The sequence below is a fragment of the Myotis yumanensis genome, unplaced genomic scaffold, assembly GCF_028538775.1.
Source record: "Myotis yumanensis isolate MYYU_CA2020_CCGP unplaced genomic scaffold, mMyoYum1.0.hap1 SCAF_8, whole genome shotgun sequence".
Classification (NCBI taxonomy): Eukaryota; Metazoa; Chordata; class Mammalia; order Chiroptera; family Vespertilionidae; genus Myotis; species Myotis yumanensis.
In genome coordinates, this window is record NW_027223759.1 from 33,178,479 (window position 1) to 33,197,789 (window position 19,311).

The 19,311-nt window shown below is 50.0% G+C and overlaps 1 protein-coding gene across 7 annotated transcripts in view; it reads left to right on the top strand.

Moving 5' to 3' along the window:
* AGAP1 (ArfGAP with GTPase domain, ankyrin repeat and PH domain 1) overlaps positions 1–19,311 on the top strand; it is a 418,223-nt gene that overhangs the window by 204,762 nt on the left and 194,150 nt on the right. For all 7 annotated transcript variants that reach the window (XM_070422457.1, XM_070422459.1, XM_070422461.1 and 4 more), the window contains one exon: positions 1,192–1,284. In XM_070422457.1, the coding sequence (XP_070278558.1) occupies positions 1,192–1,284 (93 nt within the window). The remainder of the gene's footprint in view (positions 1–1,191; positions 1,285–19,311) is intronic.

The following is a 19,311-nucleotide window of genomic DNA, read 5'->3' on the forward strand; positions in this document are numbered from 1 at the left end:
ATGAGCACCTGTGCCCGTGGGAGCCCCACCTCTGAGCTTACATCAGGGAACCTTCTCCCTACATCCCATGGCGGCGCCCCTAATGCAGAATCAGTGCCCACCCCACACCCCTTTGAAAGTGGGTGTCATTCCCTTGCCACGGCAGCACCGGTCACCACCGAGCCTGCTCATTTCATACATCATCTCAGATTTGAAAAGCACACGAAAATGTTTCTCCATTTTCAATACTGCGTGAGTAATGTTCCCATTGAAAAGTAATGGAGTGAAGTTGTCACTTGTCAGCACAGTTATTAAGGAGGACGAGTCTCAGATCTTTCTCTCATAATGAAATAAATCTGTCAGGAAACCATTGCGCTCCGACTTCCCCGTGCGGCCGAGAGCTGGAGACGTAGCTGAGGCGGTCCCCAACACCCCCAGGTCCCAGCCACTTCAGGTGTGGCTCCCGGATGGGGCACCGTTACCCTCCCGCTGGTCGCCAGCTCCCGGGCTGTTTACGCAGCTTCAGCAACACGGCGGGGAAACTGTCCCAGGAGCTCAGCAAACCAAGCTGCTCATTCCCCCTCAAATACTGACGTCTCGTCAGAAAAGATATTTCAACTTTTTCTTCCCACTTGTTATGGGGGGGGGGGGGGGGGGGCATAGTATACACGAGTTTGACTTTGAATTTGCTGTTGCCTCACCATGCCGAGGCAATAAAAGCATTAACGACACCTCGATACGAATCGAGCGTGTACCATCACATTGCACAGCTGAGCCGTTAATAGAATTTTTTTAATGCTTCCGACGTTAATTAAATGTGTGCATTTATGTGGCAGGGTTCCCCAACAAGCAGCCAGGAGCCCTTGTCTCCCCGGCTGGATTAGCGGCAGCTTCGGAATGTGTTTTCCTGTTGGGCGTTACTTTTCTATATGGTCCATTGGTTTCTAGTAATTGAATTTTGAACTCTTTAAAAAAGAATTAAAAGATAATTTTGCAGGGGAAAAGTTTAGAAAATTCTCCGTGAGAGGACGCACCCATGGAGACGAAAGAATCCACAGCCTGCTTCTGTGGTGCGCGTGCGGATGTCTGTATCCATACCCCCTCCCTGGCCTCCAAATACATGTTTGCAGAAAGTGCGCAAACCAGGGCAGACCTGGCGCCATCTGTGAGCCGCAGCCCCGGCCAAATGCTAACTTTATTTTCGTTTTGCAGTCTCGGAAAGGGAGTGACCCGGACAAAGAGAAGAAAGGCCTGGAGAGTCGTGCGGACAGCATCGGGAGCGGCCGAGCCATCCCAATTAAACAGGTACGCCGCTGCCCTCCTTCCTTCCCTGCCGCGGAGACACACCTCCGTCTCTCCTGGCTGTGACGCTGGCGCGCTCGCCGAGGTTCATTTGATGTGCTCTGTTGATGAATGTGGAAGTCACTCACTTGACATCAATTAGAAGAGGTTCCTGTGTGTATTAAAATGGGATCATTAGAATAAGAAGAGGGAAAATGTGACAACAGACCTAATGAAGTGCGGTCTGCCCGCCTGCATATGGAGCGCGTCCCGGGCTGAGCTGGCTTCAAAGGCCGCCTTTGTAGCTGGGCTTTGATTGGGCCGCCGGCCGCTCCGGTCGACGGGGGTAAATCAGATCTCCGCACAAGAGCCCCTTGTGAGCCCGGGAATAGCCCGACGTGGCCCTAATTTGCTCTCGCAGACGGACATCTGAACACCGTTTCAGGCTAGTTTGTAACAACGAGGCAATTAGTTGTGATAATCATAGCCGGTGTGTCAGCTGTGTGCTCTTGTTTGTAATTTGCTAATGAAGGAATTGTAACTTTGATTAGGTTCGGTTTCATTTAGACCTTATTATATAAAGGAACATTTACAGCTGTAATGGGGGGCCTTAATTAAACTTCCTCATTACACAGGAGGACTGAATGCGAGCATTTGTTTTGGCCCAGGTTGCTAGCCTGGATAGGTTTTCATTAGCCCAGAAACCAGACACCAAATTGCTTTATGTCGCAAGTACAACGGGCCTTCACATGACATCTTTTGCTGCTATATTTCCAAGGAAAATGAAGAGTTTAACTCGGCACTGCGGCTTTTGGAAATGCCATCTTTTAGTTGGTTAAAGAAGGCCAGTTGGTTTTTAGTGCATTCTGGCTGAACGAGGGAAAACCCGTGGGCAGGATGCCGGCTCTGCCTCTCATGGACTTTGCTGTGACCACGATGACCCTCTGGGCGGCTGTTCTCTGCCATCCCCTTCTGCCCGCACCTTGGCGGCTCTCCACAGCTATAGGAACCTGTGTTGGCATTGGCTGCCCTTAAAGGGCCCGAGCCTTTCAGGAATGTAGCCGTAGCTGCTATGGGCGAGGAGCAGGTTAGATGGGGGGAGAGGGGGTTAGCACCGTGTTGTGGGGGGACCAGAGCAGGGAGACTGCAGGGTTCCACACAAGACACGTTCAGAGCCTGGGCGACAACGGTGTGGACTGGCACAGGGCCCCATTGCTGGTGGGTGTGTTCCCTCTCGCAGTTCCCTCCCTGGGGAGGTCCACGCACACTCATTCTTTCTCTGTGTGCTCATTTATAAACCCAGCTCTCTGCATGACGTAATGGTAATGTGTGATTTTATGCTGTTGATACTGTTTTAACAAGAATTATAAAAAGCTTTTGCTCTCTTACTCTCATTTAGTAATTGGTCTGGGGACATTACAACTTAATACTAGACTGTTCCCTTCATTCACGTCTGCTGCCGACGAGGGCGGCTGCTCAGGCCAGGCAGGTCCTGGGTCCCTGGGTCACTCAGTGGGGCCCTGCTCCTCCTCGGAGGCTCGGGGTCCAGTCTGTGTGAGGAAGGACGTCGACCCGCAAGTGTAAACTGAGCCAATCCTTGGAAGCCTTTTAATTGCGAATGTTCAAAACAACCTTGTGGACATCTAAATCGGGGCTGCATTCCCGGTGAGTCATGCACAGGGCTCCGTGTTCCTTGCGCACCCCCCTCCCCGCCCCCCAGTGCTGTGTCCACGGGCAAGCCCGTCCTGGAAACCCACACCTGGTAGGACGTCCAGCCGCAGGGGCCGCATCTGTGACATGGGGCGCTGGGCCAGATCCAAGGCCCTTGGAACACTGGCACGTGGAGATTCCAGAGAGAATGTTTGAATTCCAGCAAGTCTGGATCTTCGCATCCTCATGCTCGACACCTGCCAGCGCCTCTCTGGGGCCCCCCCAGGTGGTGTGGGTATGTGGACTGTTGTGTAGATTGATCTCACATGCTTGTGTGTCTGTGTTTATAAAGGCGCCGAGATCATTAGCGAAAGTCTGATCTCCTACTCCCCCTCCCTGCCCCTCTCCCCCTCCGAGGGATGACTTCAACTAGCAGAAAGGAAGGGAGAGGTGAGAGGAAGGAGCCAGAGGGGCGTTGCCAACACCAGCGTGTTCCAGACACCTGACAGACCTGTTTGTTGAATAAAGGACAATTAAATTAGTGTTTATTATTATCCTACTAGAGGCCCGGTGCACGAAATTCACTGAAGGGGGTGGTTCCTCAGCCCAGCCTGTGCCCTCTCTCAGTACAGAACCCCTTGGGGGATGTCCGCCTGCCGGCTTAGGCCTGATTCCCCCCTCGCAGTCCTGGACCCCTTGCTCCTTACCACCCGCCTGCAGCAGAGGCAGGAAAAGCTCCCGCCACCGCTGCTGCACTCACCAGTCCTGAGCCCGGCTTCTTGGCTGAGCGGCACTCGCCCTGTGGGAGCGCACTGACCACCAGGGGGCAGCTCCTGCATTGAGCATCTGCCCCCTGGTGTTCAGTGCATGGCATAGCGACCGGTCATTCTGCCTGTCCTTCCGCTGGTTGGTCGATTTGCATATTAGGGTGTTATGATATAGGATGAAGCACTTTGCATACAGCATCCCATTGAATTCCAAACATGGCCATGCTGGGGTGGCTGTGTTTTCCTTATTTTACATTAAGCCCAGGGAGGGTAAGATGGGGCCAGGATGGGGCCTGACTCTTCTACCCTCTACACTGCCTCACAAGGAGCCTTCAGAAAGCAACCTCATGTGACATGTGTGACCCTGACCTCGGACAGAATACCTGTGCTTGTGTAGGAGAGACTTCTCAGACTGCGCCTGCAGGGCCGAGTTTTTCCAGGGACAGTGCAGGGGCGCTCGTGGCTCTCGGGGATCGGGGGGGTGGCTTTTCACCCATTGGGAAGCTGCTGCCACAGGCGTGCCCTGTCCTCCTCGCCAGCAGCATGTGCTTTGTCTCCACACTCAGCCCTCGCTCCAGCCCTGCAGTGCGTGCTGCCTCCCCGCCCCAGTTGGGAGCCTCCGCGACCTTCATGGGGCTGGTCATGGTGCTGGCTGGGGCAGGCCAGTGTCTGTGTTCGAGGCCGTCTTTGTGCTCCTCCCCACGGGGACCTTGTACCGATGGGTTGGGACACAGACGAGGCCGTCTTGAGCACGCTCCCACCTGACTCATCCTACAGACGGTCTGTGTTCCGGGGAATTACATCACTCACGCCTCGCAGCCTGTTCACTGTGAGGTCGGAGGCTCTTCCCCAGGTGGGCGCCAGCAGGGTCACGGCAGGCAGCGATCTCCTCTCCCTTGTTCCTGGGGAAGGGCTGCTCATCAAGAATATGACTTATTTTCTGCAAAATAACTTCATTTCCTGAGGACCTGGGTCCACCTCCCCCTTTTTTGTCCTTCCTGAGGCCTTAGAGGAGATTTGGTTCAGAGAGTGTCTTCTTTCTTTCCTAATAAGATAAGTCTACTGGAATAAAAATTAAAAAGCAAAGCAAGAAAAAGAGAAAGCCAGAGGCCCGCTCGCCGGCGAGTGGCCTGTCACGTATGAATTTTTCATTGCTGTGGAGAGTTGTACATACATAATCACTTGATTGCAGTGGGAGTTGGGGAGCTCCTATGGTGTCATTTGCATAAATCTTGTTAAGTCAATGGCAGTTAATGAAGTACAAATGAGCCCGGAGAAGGTGACATGCAAATCATGGGTGGCAGATGGGAGGTCTGTTTGGGGGACGGCAGCTGTGTGCTCTCCTTTCTTCCCTTCCCTTTCGCATTTTTTAATCTCTATATTACAGGACAGATCCGCAGCCCGGGCCCTGGCCTCACCCCCTACCCCGCAGACTCCCGGCCAGAGCCAGGCCCCGTGACGCTCCCTCCCTCCGAAAAACAGACCCAGCGGCCTCGCCTCCCCTCACCCCACACTTAGTAACATACGCTCCAGTATATTTGCATTTCTAAAATCTTGATCAGTTTGTCTTGTCATGCTTACACAATTGAAAAAATAATATATATTTCAGATTTGGCGGGGACAAATAAAACACCACTGAATCTTTTGAGGCAGGATGATGCCTCATGAGATTTGAGTGAAAATGAGTAAAAAATGCTCTTTGTTTTTTTAAATATATTTTTATTGATTTCAGAGAGGAGGGCGAAGGAGAGATAGTTAGAAATATCAGTGATGAGAGGGAATCATTGATCAGCTGCCTCCTGTATGTATGCCCACAACCCGGGCATGTGCCCTGACCTGGAATCAAACCGTGATCTCCTGGTTCATAGGTCGACGCTCAGTCACTGAGCCACTGGCCGGGCTGTTTGCTTTATTTTATGTCTGTTATTTTGTTTCTGTTTGGGATCCTGTTCTTCTTCCATAAGACAGGCCATGGTGGTGCTGCCCAGGATGGGTGTGGAGCGGGGGCACGGGAAGGCCTGGGGCCGCCCTGTGAAGGAGGCTGCAGCGAAGACCCTCCGAGTGCGGCCCTCACAGAAGCCCCGCAGGCCTGATCAGCACGGCTGGTGGGTCCCCTGCCCGGCAGTTTGTTTTTTAAAGACTTAAGTGCTAACGGGACTCACAGAGAACTTTCAGAGATTTATGGGCAAAACACTATCAGCTTACTGCTTTTGGAAGTTTTTAAATTTATTTCATGCATTGGTTGATAATTCGAGAGAAGCGTGTCTGCATTGCCATGGACAAAATTCAGGTAAAGAGGTGTATGTGGCCAGACTTGAGCTGTGATGTCAACCGAGATGGTCACTTGGGTCACCCGCTCTGTCGGTTCTGGCTTTGCCGAGCCAAGCCAGGGCGCACTTCCTGGGACCTTCGGCCTCGCGGTTCTGTGGGGGGCCGGTGAGCATCTCGTTTTCATGATGCCCCATGACACAACACAGGCGCCCACCGGCTCCCCAGGGTTTGTCAGGCTCTTAATTTTGACCTTGAACGCGGATGTTGTGGCCACCTCCCGAGGACGGTCCATGAGAGCAAAGGTTTCTCACAGCCGCCTGCATCCCTGGGAAAGCCCTTCCCAGGCCGGGGAGGACGAGCAGCGTGGGCCTCCCGGAAGCACTCGCCCCCGTCCTGTGACCTGTTTTGAAGTTGTGCGCAGTTTTGATTCTCAGTTGAGCAGAAAGAAGCAATTGCCAGTTCAGTGAAAGGAACCTCTGGAGTTAATCCCCTTGGCCGGCCTGCCGCAGGCCGCTGACCTGCGCTGTCTGGAACCTGGGCTCAACGCGAGGGCTGGATTGTGTGGCGTCGGCAGAATAAAAGCCGCCTAATGACACTCGATCGTCTCCGGAAAGTGTGACGCTGCCCACAGCCGGTTGGTCAACTGCTCAGTGTCATGTGTTTTCATAGAGGAAACAAACTCGAATACCCAGCCGGAACTTGGAGAGAGATGGGGAGGAAAGACGGGGTGGCTGAGTTCTTCGTCTGGGGAACACGGGAGAGTTAATGCTGCAGGTGCCGTGCCTACTGCTCCGCATCTGTGGAGGGACTGTGACGAGGGCTCCTGTGTGCTGAGCCTGACCACAGAGGAACCAAGGTGAGCAGAAGGCGCCCTGGGAATAGGCTGTCCACCCGTGTGGTAACCAGCTCTGCCCGGGCACCGGGGCCCATTTAGAGCCCCAGCAGCAGGTGATTGACTGACATGGCCCCCGGTGCCCTGGGAGCTCATTTACCTCACTTGGGTGAGCAACTCCCTGCGAGCATTGCGGCCAGCCTGGTGCAGGCAGACACTAAGCCAATGACGATGATTAACTTAATGGGTCAGGTGGATGCCTCACATGCCTTTAATTCGATTCCTCAAACACCCTACTGTGGTTGGCAAAACAGTGGAGGCCATCCGGATGCTTCCCTGGGAATTTACAGTTGTCCGTCTGTGAATGAGGAGGGCACAGCCTCCCCATCCTCTGACCCACTTGGCCATGTAGGTGTATGGCCCTATGGTCTCTACAAAACACTTACAGATATGACATGAACCAACATACATAATCCATCCTATAAATATAAACCTGAAACATTATTTAAAATATTACCTCCCTTGGTCCCGAGGTCTGCCGGAGAGAGATACAAAGTAACGTATGCTGAAGTGTTTGATACGATATAAACTGCCAGCAAACGGTGTTACTTCCAAGAGTGGACGTTCACTTCAAAATACAATGTGTCCTCTACGTATCCATAATCCAGAAGCTGCAATATCTGACTAAGTGATGCATTTTAGCAAAATGTTTATTTTCTTTAAAAGTTCAGTGATGATGATGATGCCCAATTCCTTATGAGCTCAGAAATAATAAACTCACAAATAGAGGATCGTTTCTCAAAGCTAGCATTGGCCTGTATCGCCGGAATTTATTTGTGTCTTGTGGAGTCAATAAGATGTTAGGTTTGGGCGTTATTTCCCATCAGACTCAGTCAGCTTGTAACAGCCACACCCCCACCTTGTGCAGACATGCCTGGTACTCTGCCAGGGCCTGGGGACAGGGAAGATAAGACGAGCAGTGAAGACCCCAACCCCCGGCCTCCAGTATTGGTGAGTAGGGTTGCATGGAGGTGTGTTGAAGAGCCCTAGGAGTCCCAGGAGCTCAGCATTGGTGGGGTCTAAGCCAAAATCTGTGGCTGCCTGTTTGGAGAACTCCGTGGAGGATGGTGATCTCACATCAGCTGACGTGTTCCCACACAGCGGTGTGCAGATGGGAGACCCGTGGCAGCTCAGGGCTCTAGGCTCCCCAGGAGAGGATGCCTGCAGGCAGTGCCCCGAGGGCTGGCCACAGTGGCCTTTTCCGTTCACAGCGACTGTTGCCTGTGTTGTTCCTAAATCTGAGGGTTTCTTCACTCATCTCTGTCCCTGCAGGGTTCATGATGATGAGTAGTTATAATCTGTCGGAGTGTTGGTGGTAAACCTATGTTTATGTAGAACTACAGAGTGCCTGAAACTGCCGGACTTCATGCTGTCACCCCCCTGAGCCAGGAAGTAGTAGGTACGATGGTCCCGTTTCACAGATGAGAAAAGTCAGGCTCAGAGACGATGTCAGTTGCCCAGAATCACAGTGTGTGGGTCTGCTAGGGCTGCCACCGCAAACACCACGGACTGGGCGGCGTGCACAGCAGAAGTGAACGTTTCATGGTTCTGGAGGCTGTACGTCCAGGGTTGGTCCCGGTGGGGCCCCTGTTCCCAGCTTGTAGACTGGGGCCTTCTTCCTGCGTCCTCTGTGTGTGGACACTCCTGGCGTCTCTTCCTCTTCTTACAAGGCCACCAGTCACTGGATTAGGTTCCCGCCCAAATGACCTTATTTAACCTTGATCACCTCCTGGTCCTCTCTCTAAATAAAGTCACATTGGGGTTAGGGCTTCAGCATAGGGATCTGGCAGGGGGCACAAATCAGCCTGTAACACAGCTGGCGACTAGTGAGCTGGGACTGGCACTCCGGTCTGTGACCCCGAGAGCCGTCTGTGCCTCTCCAAGCAGATGTTCTTCTGCCTTAGGCCTCCAGGTTGTGCAGGGTAAGGCCCTGGATTCCTGTCAGCGTGCTGGAGAATCAAAAGAACCTGCATCATGAGGCTTGGTGTATTCAATAGGAAACACACAAGAGTCAAAACATTCTGATTTGAGGCTTTCGACTCATCCTTTTAAGTTGCACTGACCTGTTACTTGGAATAAGACTGTTGCTGGCACCCTTCTCACTAGAACAGGGGTGGGGAACCTTTTCTCTGCCAAGGGCCATTTGGATATTTATATCATTCCAGGGCCATACAAAATTATCAACCCAAAAGTCACGTTGCTATGAATAAAGCTCCTTGGTTTATTGAATTTCAGGTCCCACCTTCAGTTTTCTTGGCATGGCCAGACCAAATGATACAGCCAATGGGCCGGACGTGCCCCGCCCCCCCCCAACAATCCCCTGCACTAGAAGCATCTAACGCCCTCTTATGCCGTGCTGTGTAACTGTTAAGATACCTTATTCCTGGTCAGTGGAGACCCTTAAAGATTGATTTTTAAAGGAAAAATGAAGCACCAATAATCAACCAAAGTGACTTCACTGGATCTTCTCCGTTGGGCAAATTGTCTTCTAGCTTGTGTCACTGTAATCATATGACCTCATTTAATTCTCTGCCAGCCCCAGACAGGTGTCCGAGGCTTGGGGAGGTTAGTCACGTCGCCAGGGTTAGTGAGCTAACGAGGGTGTGGAGCTGGGATTCAACTCCAGGAGTTCTCTATGTTTCTAGACAGTCTTTGCTGTCCATTCATCCCTGATCTAATCTGTGCTTACAATGACCATCTTTTCTACACCAGATCAGAAATCAAGTAGCTGGTCTACTCCTCATGGGGTCCCAGGCCAACACCGTGTCTTATTTGGGGGCCATCCTTGAAATCATGTGCTGTCTGGCACCTGGATGGCGTGGCCCTCCCGCGATGGCCTGGCTCAAGAGATTTCAGCCCCTGACTAGAAACAGAGTCACTTGGGGTTCTTTGCATACACATGGCTCTTTTGGAGGGTACTGGTCCCTTTTATCTGGACTTGTCACATCTGCCCATCTTCAGGGCCATGTCAATGGGCTCCTGTTCCAGGAAACTTACCTTGTCCCCGAGGCAACACGGTGTCTTCCTCTCCTCCCTGCCCTGACACCTGGGCTCTTGCTGCCACCTTCCCTGACGTGTGGATGTGTGGGTCCTCCCCACACCTCTGTGCCCACGTGCTTCCTGAGAGAGCATACTGGGGGGGCGGGCGGCGGGGAGGTTCCCTCTCCCATGGTGTCTACAGGGCAGGGCAGGAAGGTGGGAAGTAGTGATGGCAATAGATTGGTTAGTGTGTAAAATATTTGTGTTGTTTTTTTCAAAACAAATTTTATGTTTGTTTAAAAAAATAAATGTAGCCCTGGCTGGGTAGTTCAGTTGGTTAGAGCATCATCCCTATTCAACGTTGTGGGTTCGATCTCTGCTCAGGGCACGTACAAAGAATCAACCAATGAATATATAAGTGGAACAACAATTCAGTTTTTCTCTCCCTTCCTCTCTAAAATCAATAAAAAATACATTGTTTGTTTAAAATGTATATGTACATATGTATATATACACACATATATAAAGATATATTTGAAGAGAGAATAATTTTTAGGTTTTAATAATTTTCTCTAAATTTACCTGTTTCATGTAATACATAGGAGACTATATTTTGGTGAAACACAAAAAGTACATCTTTTAATCTTCAAAGAATAAAACCTTTGTTAAGACCAAGAAAACTGGTTTCTTCTCAAACTTCTCTGCTGCTTTTCAGTGTTCATGTGTATGAAATTTCATCTAAACAAATATTTTCATTATGTAATTTTGTTTGTAAGAATTGTTTATGTCAAACCCATAAATTTTAGTAACTCTGGACTGTTTTTACAATAACCAAATTTTTACCCCATTCAGTCTACATCAACCACAGCCTTCTTGATTCTAATTAGTGCTAAAAACAAGAATATGATTATCGTCAAAAGTTCTTCTGTAGCCCTGGGCTAGTGTGGCTCAGTTGGTTGGAGTGTTATCCCATAGAAGGTTGTGGGTTTGATTGCTGGCCAGGGCACATGCCCAGGTTGTGGATTCAATCCCTAGTCAGGGCATGTACGGGGCGGGGGGGGGGGGGGGGGGGGGGCGGGGGAAGGGGGGGCAACCAATTAATGTTTCTCACATCTATGTTTCTCTCTTTCTAACCCCCTCCCTCCCTCCCTCTCTCTAAAATAAATTTTTAAAACATTCTTCTATAGAAAAATAACTTACATTGTTTTTAATATGCATAAAATTAATTTTGTAGAAAAGTATGAATATACCAGCTATACAAACATATGAGTAACATAGAAGAGGTTGGAAATAACAAGAAGCAAATAGACATGGATGGATATTTGGCTTTTCTTTGCTCATACCTAAAGTACTAGAAATGTAAAACAATGAGAAGTCATTTTATACTTAGTTTTATAATTAACAACAGATGATAAAATCCTACTCTTAGCTGAAATTAGGAAAAAACAGCTTAGGAAATGCATTGCTCTGTTACTAGCAGTATACGCAAGACATAAAACATTTTATTCACTTTGTCCCAATAATCTCTTTCCTAGAAATATATCCCAAGGGAATAATTCTTGAAGAGAAAGGGGAAAAAACTTCAGTGTACAAAAACGTCCCTAGCAGTTACTTATCATATTAAAACCTGGGAACTACAAATGTCCAGCAAACAAGGAGTTAAGTTAGTGATTGTCAGCTAAATATTCCTTGGTAGACAGCCACTAAAATGGTCCATTCTAAGACTTGTGGAGGTGCACACATGTTTATAAATAATAAGTGAAAGCATAAAATGGGATTTTATACTTAGAACATGAAAATATTTGTGCATTCGGTTTAAAACGACGAATAGGAACACAAGTGAATGGGGGGAGGGATTATTGGAGAATTTAAAGAATCTAACATTTGTGAACTAAGTTTTAACTTGAAGAGAAGTTGTACAGATAGTACGGAGTTGCCATATGCCCTTCTCCTGGCTTTCCCTAGTGGTAACAGTTCCGTCACCGGGCAGTTTTGATCACCAGGCGATGGCAGAGGGGCAGCTGAGCTCACCTGCAGACCTCAGTCCATGCCCATCTCGGGATCCGGGCCAGGACGCTACTGGCATTGGGTGGTTTATCTGCTTGCTCAACTCCACTCCGAGACAGCTCTGCAGCCTTCCTGCCTCGTGACCTCAGCACTAATACGAGTCCTGACCAGTTACACTGGGGAGTGAATTTGCACTGCCCCATATTGTCTCTGCATAGGGTTGTGCATTTTTGGCAGGAACACTCCAAACTGTTACGTCGTCCTCAGTGCCCTCAGCATTGGTGGCATTCACCTGGTGGTTTGGTTGCGGGGGGTCTGCCGAGTTTCTCCATTGCACGTTATCATTTTCCCTTTGAAGATATTGATGAGTATCTGAGGGGAGATACGTTGAGACTGTGCTGATATTTTCTAAAAACGTTGTTAACAGTATGAATTGTATTCAATAATAAGTAGGTTTAGAAAATGAAAACAACTTTTTTTTTTTAACAAATGTGCATAGTTTTAGAGTAAAGTGCCCTGGGTACTGTGTGTGTGCGTGTGCGTCCCTGTGCATGTGTGAGGGGAGCAAAGCCTGTTTTCCCCCTTGTACCACGGGAATTAGGAGTCTCAGTGCCACGAAATGCCTTGCCACGTAGAGAACTTGAAGGGCAGTTGTTCCATGTAAACCTGTACATTTAAGTACTTCTCGCCCTTTAACAAAGTAATATATGCAACTCAAATCCATTTCACAGCCTGAGAGGACAGCTAAGATTGTTCCATGTGACTTGTTTTTTCAATGGTCATTGATTTATCATCTGAGAACAGGCAGGTGAAATGCTTGTTTAGCTTTCCTGTGTTGGAGGGAACGGACAAGTGGTGGCAATTTTGGAATTTACTGGGGAGAAGGAGGAGCCAGGGGTGAGGAAGAGGAGGAACCCAGAGTGAGGAGGAGGAGCCCTGGGTGAAGAGGAGGAGCCCTGGGTGAGGAGGAAGAGTTGGGGTGAGGAGGAGGAGCCTGGTGAGTTGAGGTGAGGAGGGGGAGCCCTGGGTGAGGAGGAGGATGGGAGTTGGTGAGGAGGAGCTGTTAGGAGTGAGTGGACCTGGTGAGCTAGATCCATGAGAATAGGTGGCAGTCCCCAAACTCAAGGGTGAGGGGAAACTCTGGGCCCTGGAGGGTGGGCACATGATTGGTTCTCAGTGAAGCCCAGGGAATGAGAATAGCTGTCCGTTTTCCTTTAAAAGCGGGTCAGTTCGTTCATCAAACAGCAGGAGTGGCTGGTGCTACTGGGGGGCGGGAGGGGTGGTGCAGGATGCTGCTACCCTCCCGGCTGCTTGGGTTTGGTCTCAGGTCAGTTTTTGCATGAAAATTGTAATCCTGCTCAGGAGTTTATATGATTTTCTTAAGTAATTTATCTCAGAATAAAGAACATATGTTTCTGCAATATATTGACATATAGTAATTCTTTGTATTAACCATCTTCTTCCCTGTGATCTTCCCTTTTTTGCCCAAATGGCCAAATACTTTCCTCATGTTGGTTGTGGAATTACAGTGCCCTGGCACAAAACATGCCGTCTGTAACCCTCACTTTACGTAGAGGGAAACTGAGTCCCAGGAAGGTTAACGACTTGCCTGGGGTTGCACATTATTGTGTGCAGGGTCCCGGACCCACCTTTTTTTACTCCAGTGATCTGACCACTATTAACGTCGACATCGTGGGCATTTTCCATCCTCCAGCTTTAATAAAAGTAGAAATAACGAGTAATGATATTTTGATTGCCTTATAACCAGACATTTTTTTTTCTAAGTTTTCTGCTGTTTGATCTGACTGTTTACAAATGAGGGAGAGAACAAATAAAGGTCATGACATTTGAAAAGGTCTGGCTCCTCAGGGTGGGGAAGCAGCTTTGGTGCATCCTTTATCCAGCAGGCTCTGGTCCCCCGCCAGCCCAGCGAGGCTTCGTGGCGGTAATCTTTCCGTTTCACAGATGAGAAAGCTGAGGTTCTGCTCACAAGCATTCATAAGCCAGTATAATGCAAAGACAAGATTCAAACACAGGTCTGCCTCTCTCCAAAACCCGTGGTTGTCTGGCCCACTGCTGGGCTTCCAGTGTGATTTCATCGGGCCGATTAGAGTTTCAGGCACAGGGCACACCCAGGGCCTGCTCAGAGTGGACGGGTGCCTGCACCGCACCAGGGCTGAGGGGCCTTGGGTTGGTACTGTGTGTGTACACGCACATGTGTGTGAGTGTGCGCACGTGGATGTGTGTCTGTGTGTGCATGTGTAAGGGCATCAAAGCTTGTTCTCCCCTCTTGTACGGGGTGAATGAGAAGGTCTGCCCCCACGGTGCAGCCAGACCTTCCCGATCTCCTTCCCCTGGATGCAGAAATCGCTAAGTGGATTCCACAGCAGTTGCTTGTAATTGGAGTATCTGGAATTCACTGTGGTTTTAATTAGTTGATTACTAGTTCTTTCAAATGTACTGTACTCACTGTGGGTCTTGCAAATTGGTAACTGGTAGCTACCGGTATAATTAAATATCGTGGAGCACTTGGCTGCGGCCGCACTGAACTGTGAAGAAATAATGCGTATAGCCAATCAAAAAGAGATCCTTGTAAACTCATTTGCAGCGGCAGCGCGTGCGAGGGCCATCACAGAGATGCTTATTGCAGGAGAAATTAAAGATACAATTCTGTGCGAAGAGGCAATATAGAAATTAGTTCCCGAATTACTCGTTAATTGATTTGGTAATTCCCTGGGGTCCGCATGCTCTTTTTCTCCTCCCTTTTTTGTTGTTGCATTCAGTTAACAGCGACTATTCCCAGAGCAATAAAAATGTTTTTCACACTTAGATTAGATATGTGCTTACCTCGGACTGCCCACATTCATATTTGCAGAAGCAAATAAACATATATGCCTTAAACACAGCAGGCACACTGCGGTTTTATGCGCTCTCATCAAGGTAACCAGTGCGTTGGAGGGCCTGGGTAATTTCAGCAGAGGGGACGCATTTCTGCGGCTCCTGTTTGAGGGAGGTTCCCCTGATTTTTTCTCCTAATGTAAACCCTCCTTTTATTATCTACAGAGGAGGAGATGGTCGACTTGATTTATGAAAGTCTTTTCTCATTGTTTGCAATTCAGCAAGAATAACCATACAAACGACCATTTGTAGAAACGTGCAAATTGCTCCTAGAAATGATACTGGGAGAAAATGAGGCCGGTCCTCCGTGTTGAAATTGAGTGTGGATCCGAGGGGCACAGTGAGCCAGGGCTGGGGGAGCCTCTGGGGTCTGCTTCCCATCCCATCCCTTACGGGAGGGTAGCAGGGAATGACATCGGAATTATGCACCTATTTGTGCTGGTTAGGGGAAGAGGCTGAAACTGCTATCCTTCTGGGTTTCTGAAAGGACGCTGGCTGCCTTTGGACAGCTGCCGGCATGGTGGCCTTGGCGTCACTGCAGATAACACATTTTTAATGTCTTGTTGACTGTGCTTATGGCCCAAAAAGCAACATAAAAGACATTTTGAAAAATATCATTACATTCCTTTCAGGTCAGTCTGTTATTGTTTCTGCTGCCCTCCCCCTCGATCACCTACATGCATAACTATCATTATGCTTTTGCTACAGTTAGGGCAATTGATGTTTATTTCAATGTCAACTTTTAAAAATAGGTGGTAATGTTTTGCTTTTCGTCAGAAAAAGCAGAACACGTTTGCATTTAGCATTGAATCTGTTAAGAAGCATAAACTTGTGGCGAGAACGCCTTCTTTATAGACTTGACACACTTATTCCCTGATCTTCCAAGTTCAGTCTGTTTGCGTGTTGGTCAGTGCACACGTGAAAGGTCACGTTTAAGGTAAACTGTGGACGCTGTGCAGTCACAGGTGCTCCAGGGACAGGAGAGGCAGGCGGAGGCATGAGCTGGGTGGCAAGGTGCTGGCTCCAGTAGACAGAACGGGAACCCTCATGGGACCTGTATTCCAGGTGGTGCCCTCCCAGCTGCCCCGTGGCATTGCTGTCCTTCCTTATTGAGGGGGCTGGTCAGGGAACCCTAAGGCCCTCCTCTGCCTGCGGGGAAGTGAGCTCGGGCAGGTGGGGCATCTGATCAGGGTGAAAGGAGTCTCCTCACCATGCGCTTCGGGTTTCTTTCTTATTTGTAACTCCACCGTCATCGCTCCCTCTGCATTTCTTATTTTACATGTTTTCTCACAGAACGCTGTCCTGAAACTTCACAAAATTTACTTCTCCCGCCACACCGCCCCGCCACCCCCAGAGCATGTATGTCACCTGGTTGGTCCCACCTGCTCTGGTTTCCATTAGGGAAGAAGTCTTGACTCTTGGTTACAGTTATTGTCTTAATAGGTGGTCAAGAAATATTTCTTTAGGGAATGAATGAATGAATGAAACAAACAGTAACTGGTTTGTCTTTTATTAATGTACTTATACAATGGGATCACACCACACAGGCCATTTGGAACCTGCTTCTGGTTCCAGCTGTGGCCCCGGGGACACCATTGAAGCCTCGTCTCCACGGATCCACGTCAGCTTCTGGTTCCTGCCCCTGAGGGCAGCCGGGTGCAGAGACACCGGGACCCGGGCTTTGTGCTTCTTCTTCCCGATGTCCCAGCATAAGCTTCTACCTGCTTAGCCAGAGGGCACAGGGATTTTAAGGCTTTAGATCTATATTTCTGAGTTGTTTTCTAGGAAAAACATACAAATTCACTTTACAAGTGCTGTTTCTACATACTTAAGTCTACATTTGGGTATTCTGTGCGTGTGCATACATACACTCGTATGCATGTGTTGTTTTAGTCTTAATGAGTACTATAGATCGGTATTGTATCCTATTTTTTAGAAAACATAAACTGCCGCTATTACCATTTGTTAAAAACATTTTTGGTGACTAATTGCGTTTTTGTGTGAAGTGGCTCGTTTCCTATTGGCGTCTTCATCGCTGGCCTGCTAACCTCATAATTAAGCACGTTGGCATTTGCTTTGATGTGCATTACACACTTTCCTCGGTTACCGTTGATTTCAGTGTTATTAGCAGTGATTTCTGGCGTTGAGAAGCTGCAAAACTTTTGGAGTTGAATCTTATTCCCCTTGTTTTCCTCCTTTGTTAATCATGCCTTAAAGGTCTCTCCTCCCAAGGCCTCCATAACTTCAGCCTTTGACTGAGCAGATAGCCAGCCTTTCATAGATAAGTTTACTCATCTCCTGCCACCGTTACCATGTTCTGCCAACCGCGGTGTCTCGGGCCTGGTGCTGCCCAGGCCACACCCCCGAGTCAGGTCTGCTGGTTTGAACGAAGCTTTAGAACCTGCAGGAGACATCCCAGTGGGGGAAGGGGCTGTCCTATGGGGGTGGGAGGACTGGTTTGCAGGTGACATTGGAGTGCAGCCTGTGCTGGTCCACCCCTTCCAACTGTCCCCAAGGAATGGGAGGCCGATAATCGGGGAAGGGTGTCGGTTTTCCATGGCGGTGAAATGAAGAGCGTGTTCAGTGGAGAAGGTGAGACAATGAAAGTAGCACTAACAGTCAGCGGTCATGGAGGGCTGCTGGTGGGCCAGTGCTGTTGCCAGCGCACTTATATGCCCTGTGGCCTGTGGTGGGGAGAAACCCGGGCTGCCTGTATGGAGGAGGTGTCACTTGCCCAAGGTCCCCCAGTTCATAAGCCCTGGGTCAGGGTGTCCAGGAGCCAGCACAGTGAGCACATGCTGGGCAGTGGCCAGAGGCAGGGATGTGTAAGCTGGGGGTTATCTGGCCACAGGGTCATCTGGGCCTCTGGCTCTACTGTCTCCAGGGCTTGGCTGGAATGATCACGTTTAGGCAGAGGCCCTGAAACCCTGGGGTACAGGAGCTTGGTGGCCGAGCTCTGAGGGGCGACCAGGCAGAGGGGAGACTGGCCTTGCCCAGGGAGGAGCCACCTGGGCCCCGAGGGTCCCCTGAAGGCCTAGGCGCAGGGGCCAGGGGACAGAGGCCGCGTGCTGACCTGCTGAGAGCTGCCTGGGCAAGTCCACTCCGTTGCTACTGCAGCAGCCTCGGCCAGGCCAGAGCATCTCCACGCACCTCGGGCGGTTCTGTGTGGAGCCTGATGGGCTGGTGGCCGTGTCCTGAGGTGGCAGAGGCTTCAGAAAGGCTGGTTTTTTAAACACATGCCTTTGCCTTTTCACATGAGCTCTCAGTTAGGGACACCAGTGTCGTGATTAGAGCAAGTGTCCATCTGAGCTCGCTTTGGCCGTGTTTCTATGTTGTGATAGTTACAGAAGTCCCCACAAACCTTTCACTGGCTGTTTCAACATGTTTCAGACTTCATTAGCCACAACACATAGTAAGAAATGCCTTATGTTGTGACGTAGTATGTGTACATGTGTGTGCACATGTATGCACACATATGTGTAGTTGAAATGAAAGTTCTGTGAGATAATACTTATTCGGTGCACCACACTCCAACCTATTCTCTTTTGTCCTGTTTTTCTACAAAGTGCTCGTTGCCACCCACCAAAGTGATTCAGGACCAGCTGCTTGGCGCAGCTCATCCTGTAAAACACCATCCTAAGTAGCTTGGCTCCTGGGCTGGCGTCCGCGTTGGCCCAGGCTGGCCCGCTCAGGTGACTGGCCGGCTCAGCCCAGTGAACTCTTCTGTTGAGATTCACTCACAGGTTCAAAGGGCTGGAGGCGTCTGGGACGGAGCTGGTTAACCTTGCTGAGTGCCCCAACGCCGTGAGCACCAGGAGGGCGGAGGTGCCCCATCTCTCCAGGCCAGACCCCTCGTTATAGCTCCTAATTCACATGTTCTGTCCTGGCCTTGAGAAAACATTTTATCTGGAATGTCAGTTTTGGGGGGCACTGTCCCCTGGAGTGGGCATTCGTTTTGCCCATGAGTCATTTTGCAGACTTGCATGGAGGAGGTCCCCACGAGATGATAGGAAAATGCCATTTAAATGAAAGGTCACCCCCAAATGAAAGGCGCTGAAATCAGGCAGGCGGCTGGCGAGAGGGGTGAAGGGTGGGGACTTGGGCAGAAGCTGAGGGTCGGCTACAGGGAGAAGGGTGCAGCTTCTCCGACGTGAGGGAGCCCGTCCGGACCGCCAGAAGCAGGTGGTCAGACTCCTCGTCCCACCTTCTAATCATTTGTGTGGTCTCACCAGAGCGTGCGATTCATTAGCTGCAGTGAATGGTAATGACTTTCGGGAACCAGATCAGGAAGAGACTTGCTTAAACCTTGGTGTCACCTTCCCTCCTCCCAGGCTTCAACCTCTGTAGGAAATGCCTCGGGAGCTCATCCCAACCCCCCAGGTTCATCCCCTGCCTTCTCACTCCCCTCCCCCTGGGTTGCAGGATAGCCTCCCTGGAGGGACAGCCACCCCCACCTGTACTCCCCCTTCACCCATGTCCCACACTGAGGCCAGAGGCTGCTTTCCGAAAATGGTGCTTCTATTCTGTCACCTTAGCGTAGCCCCCTCAGTGGCTCCCCACTGCCTGCACCAAGATGTCCAAAGCCCT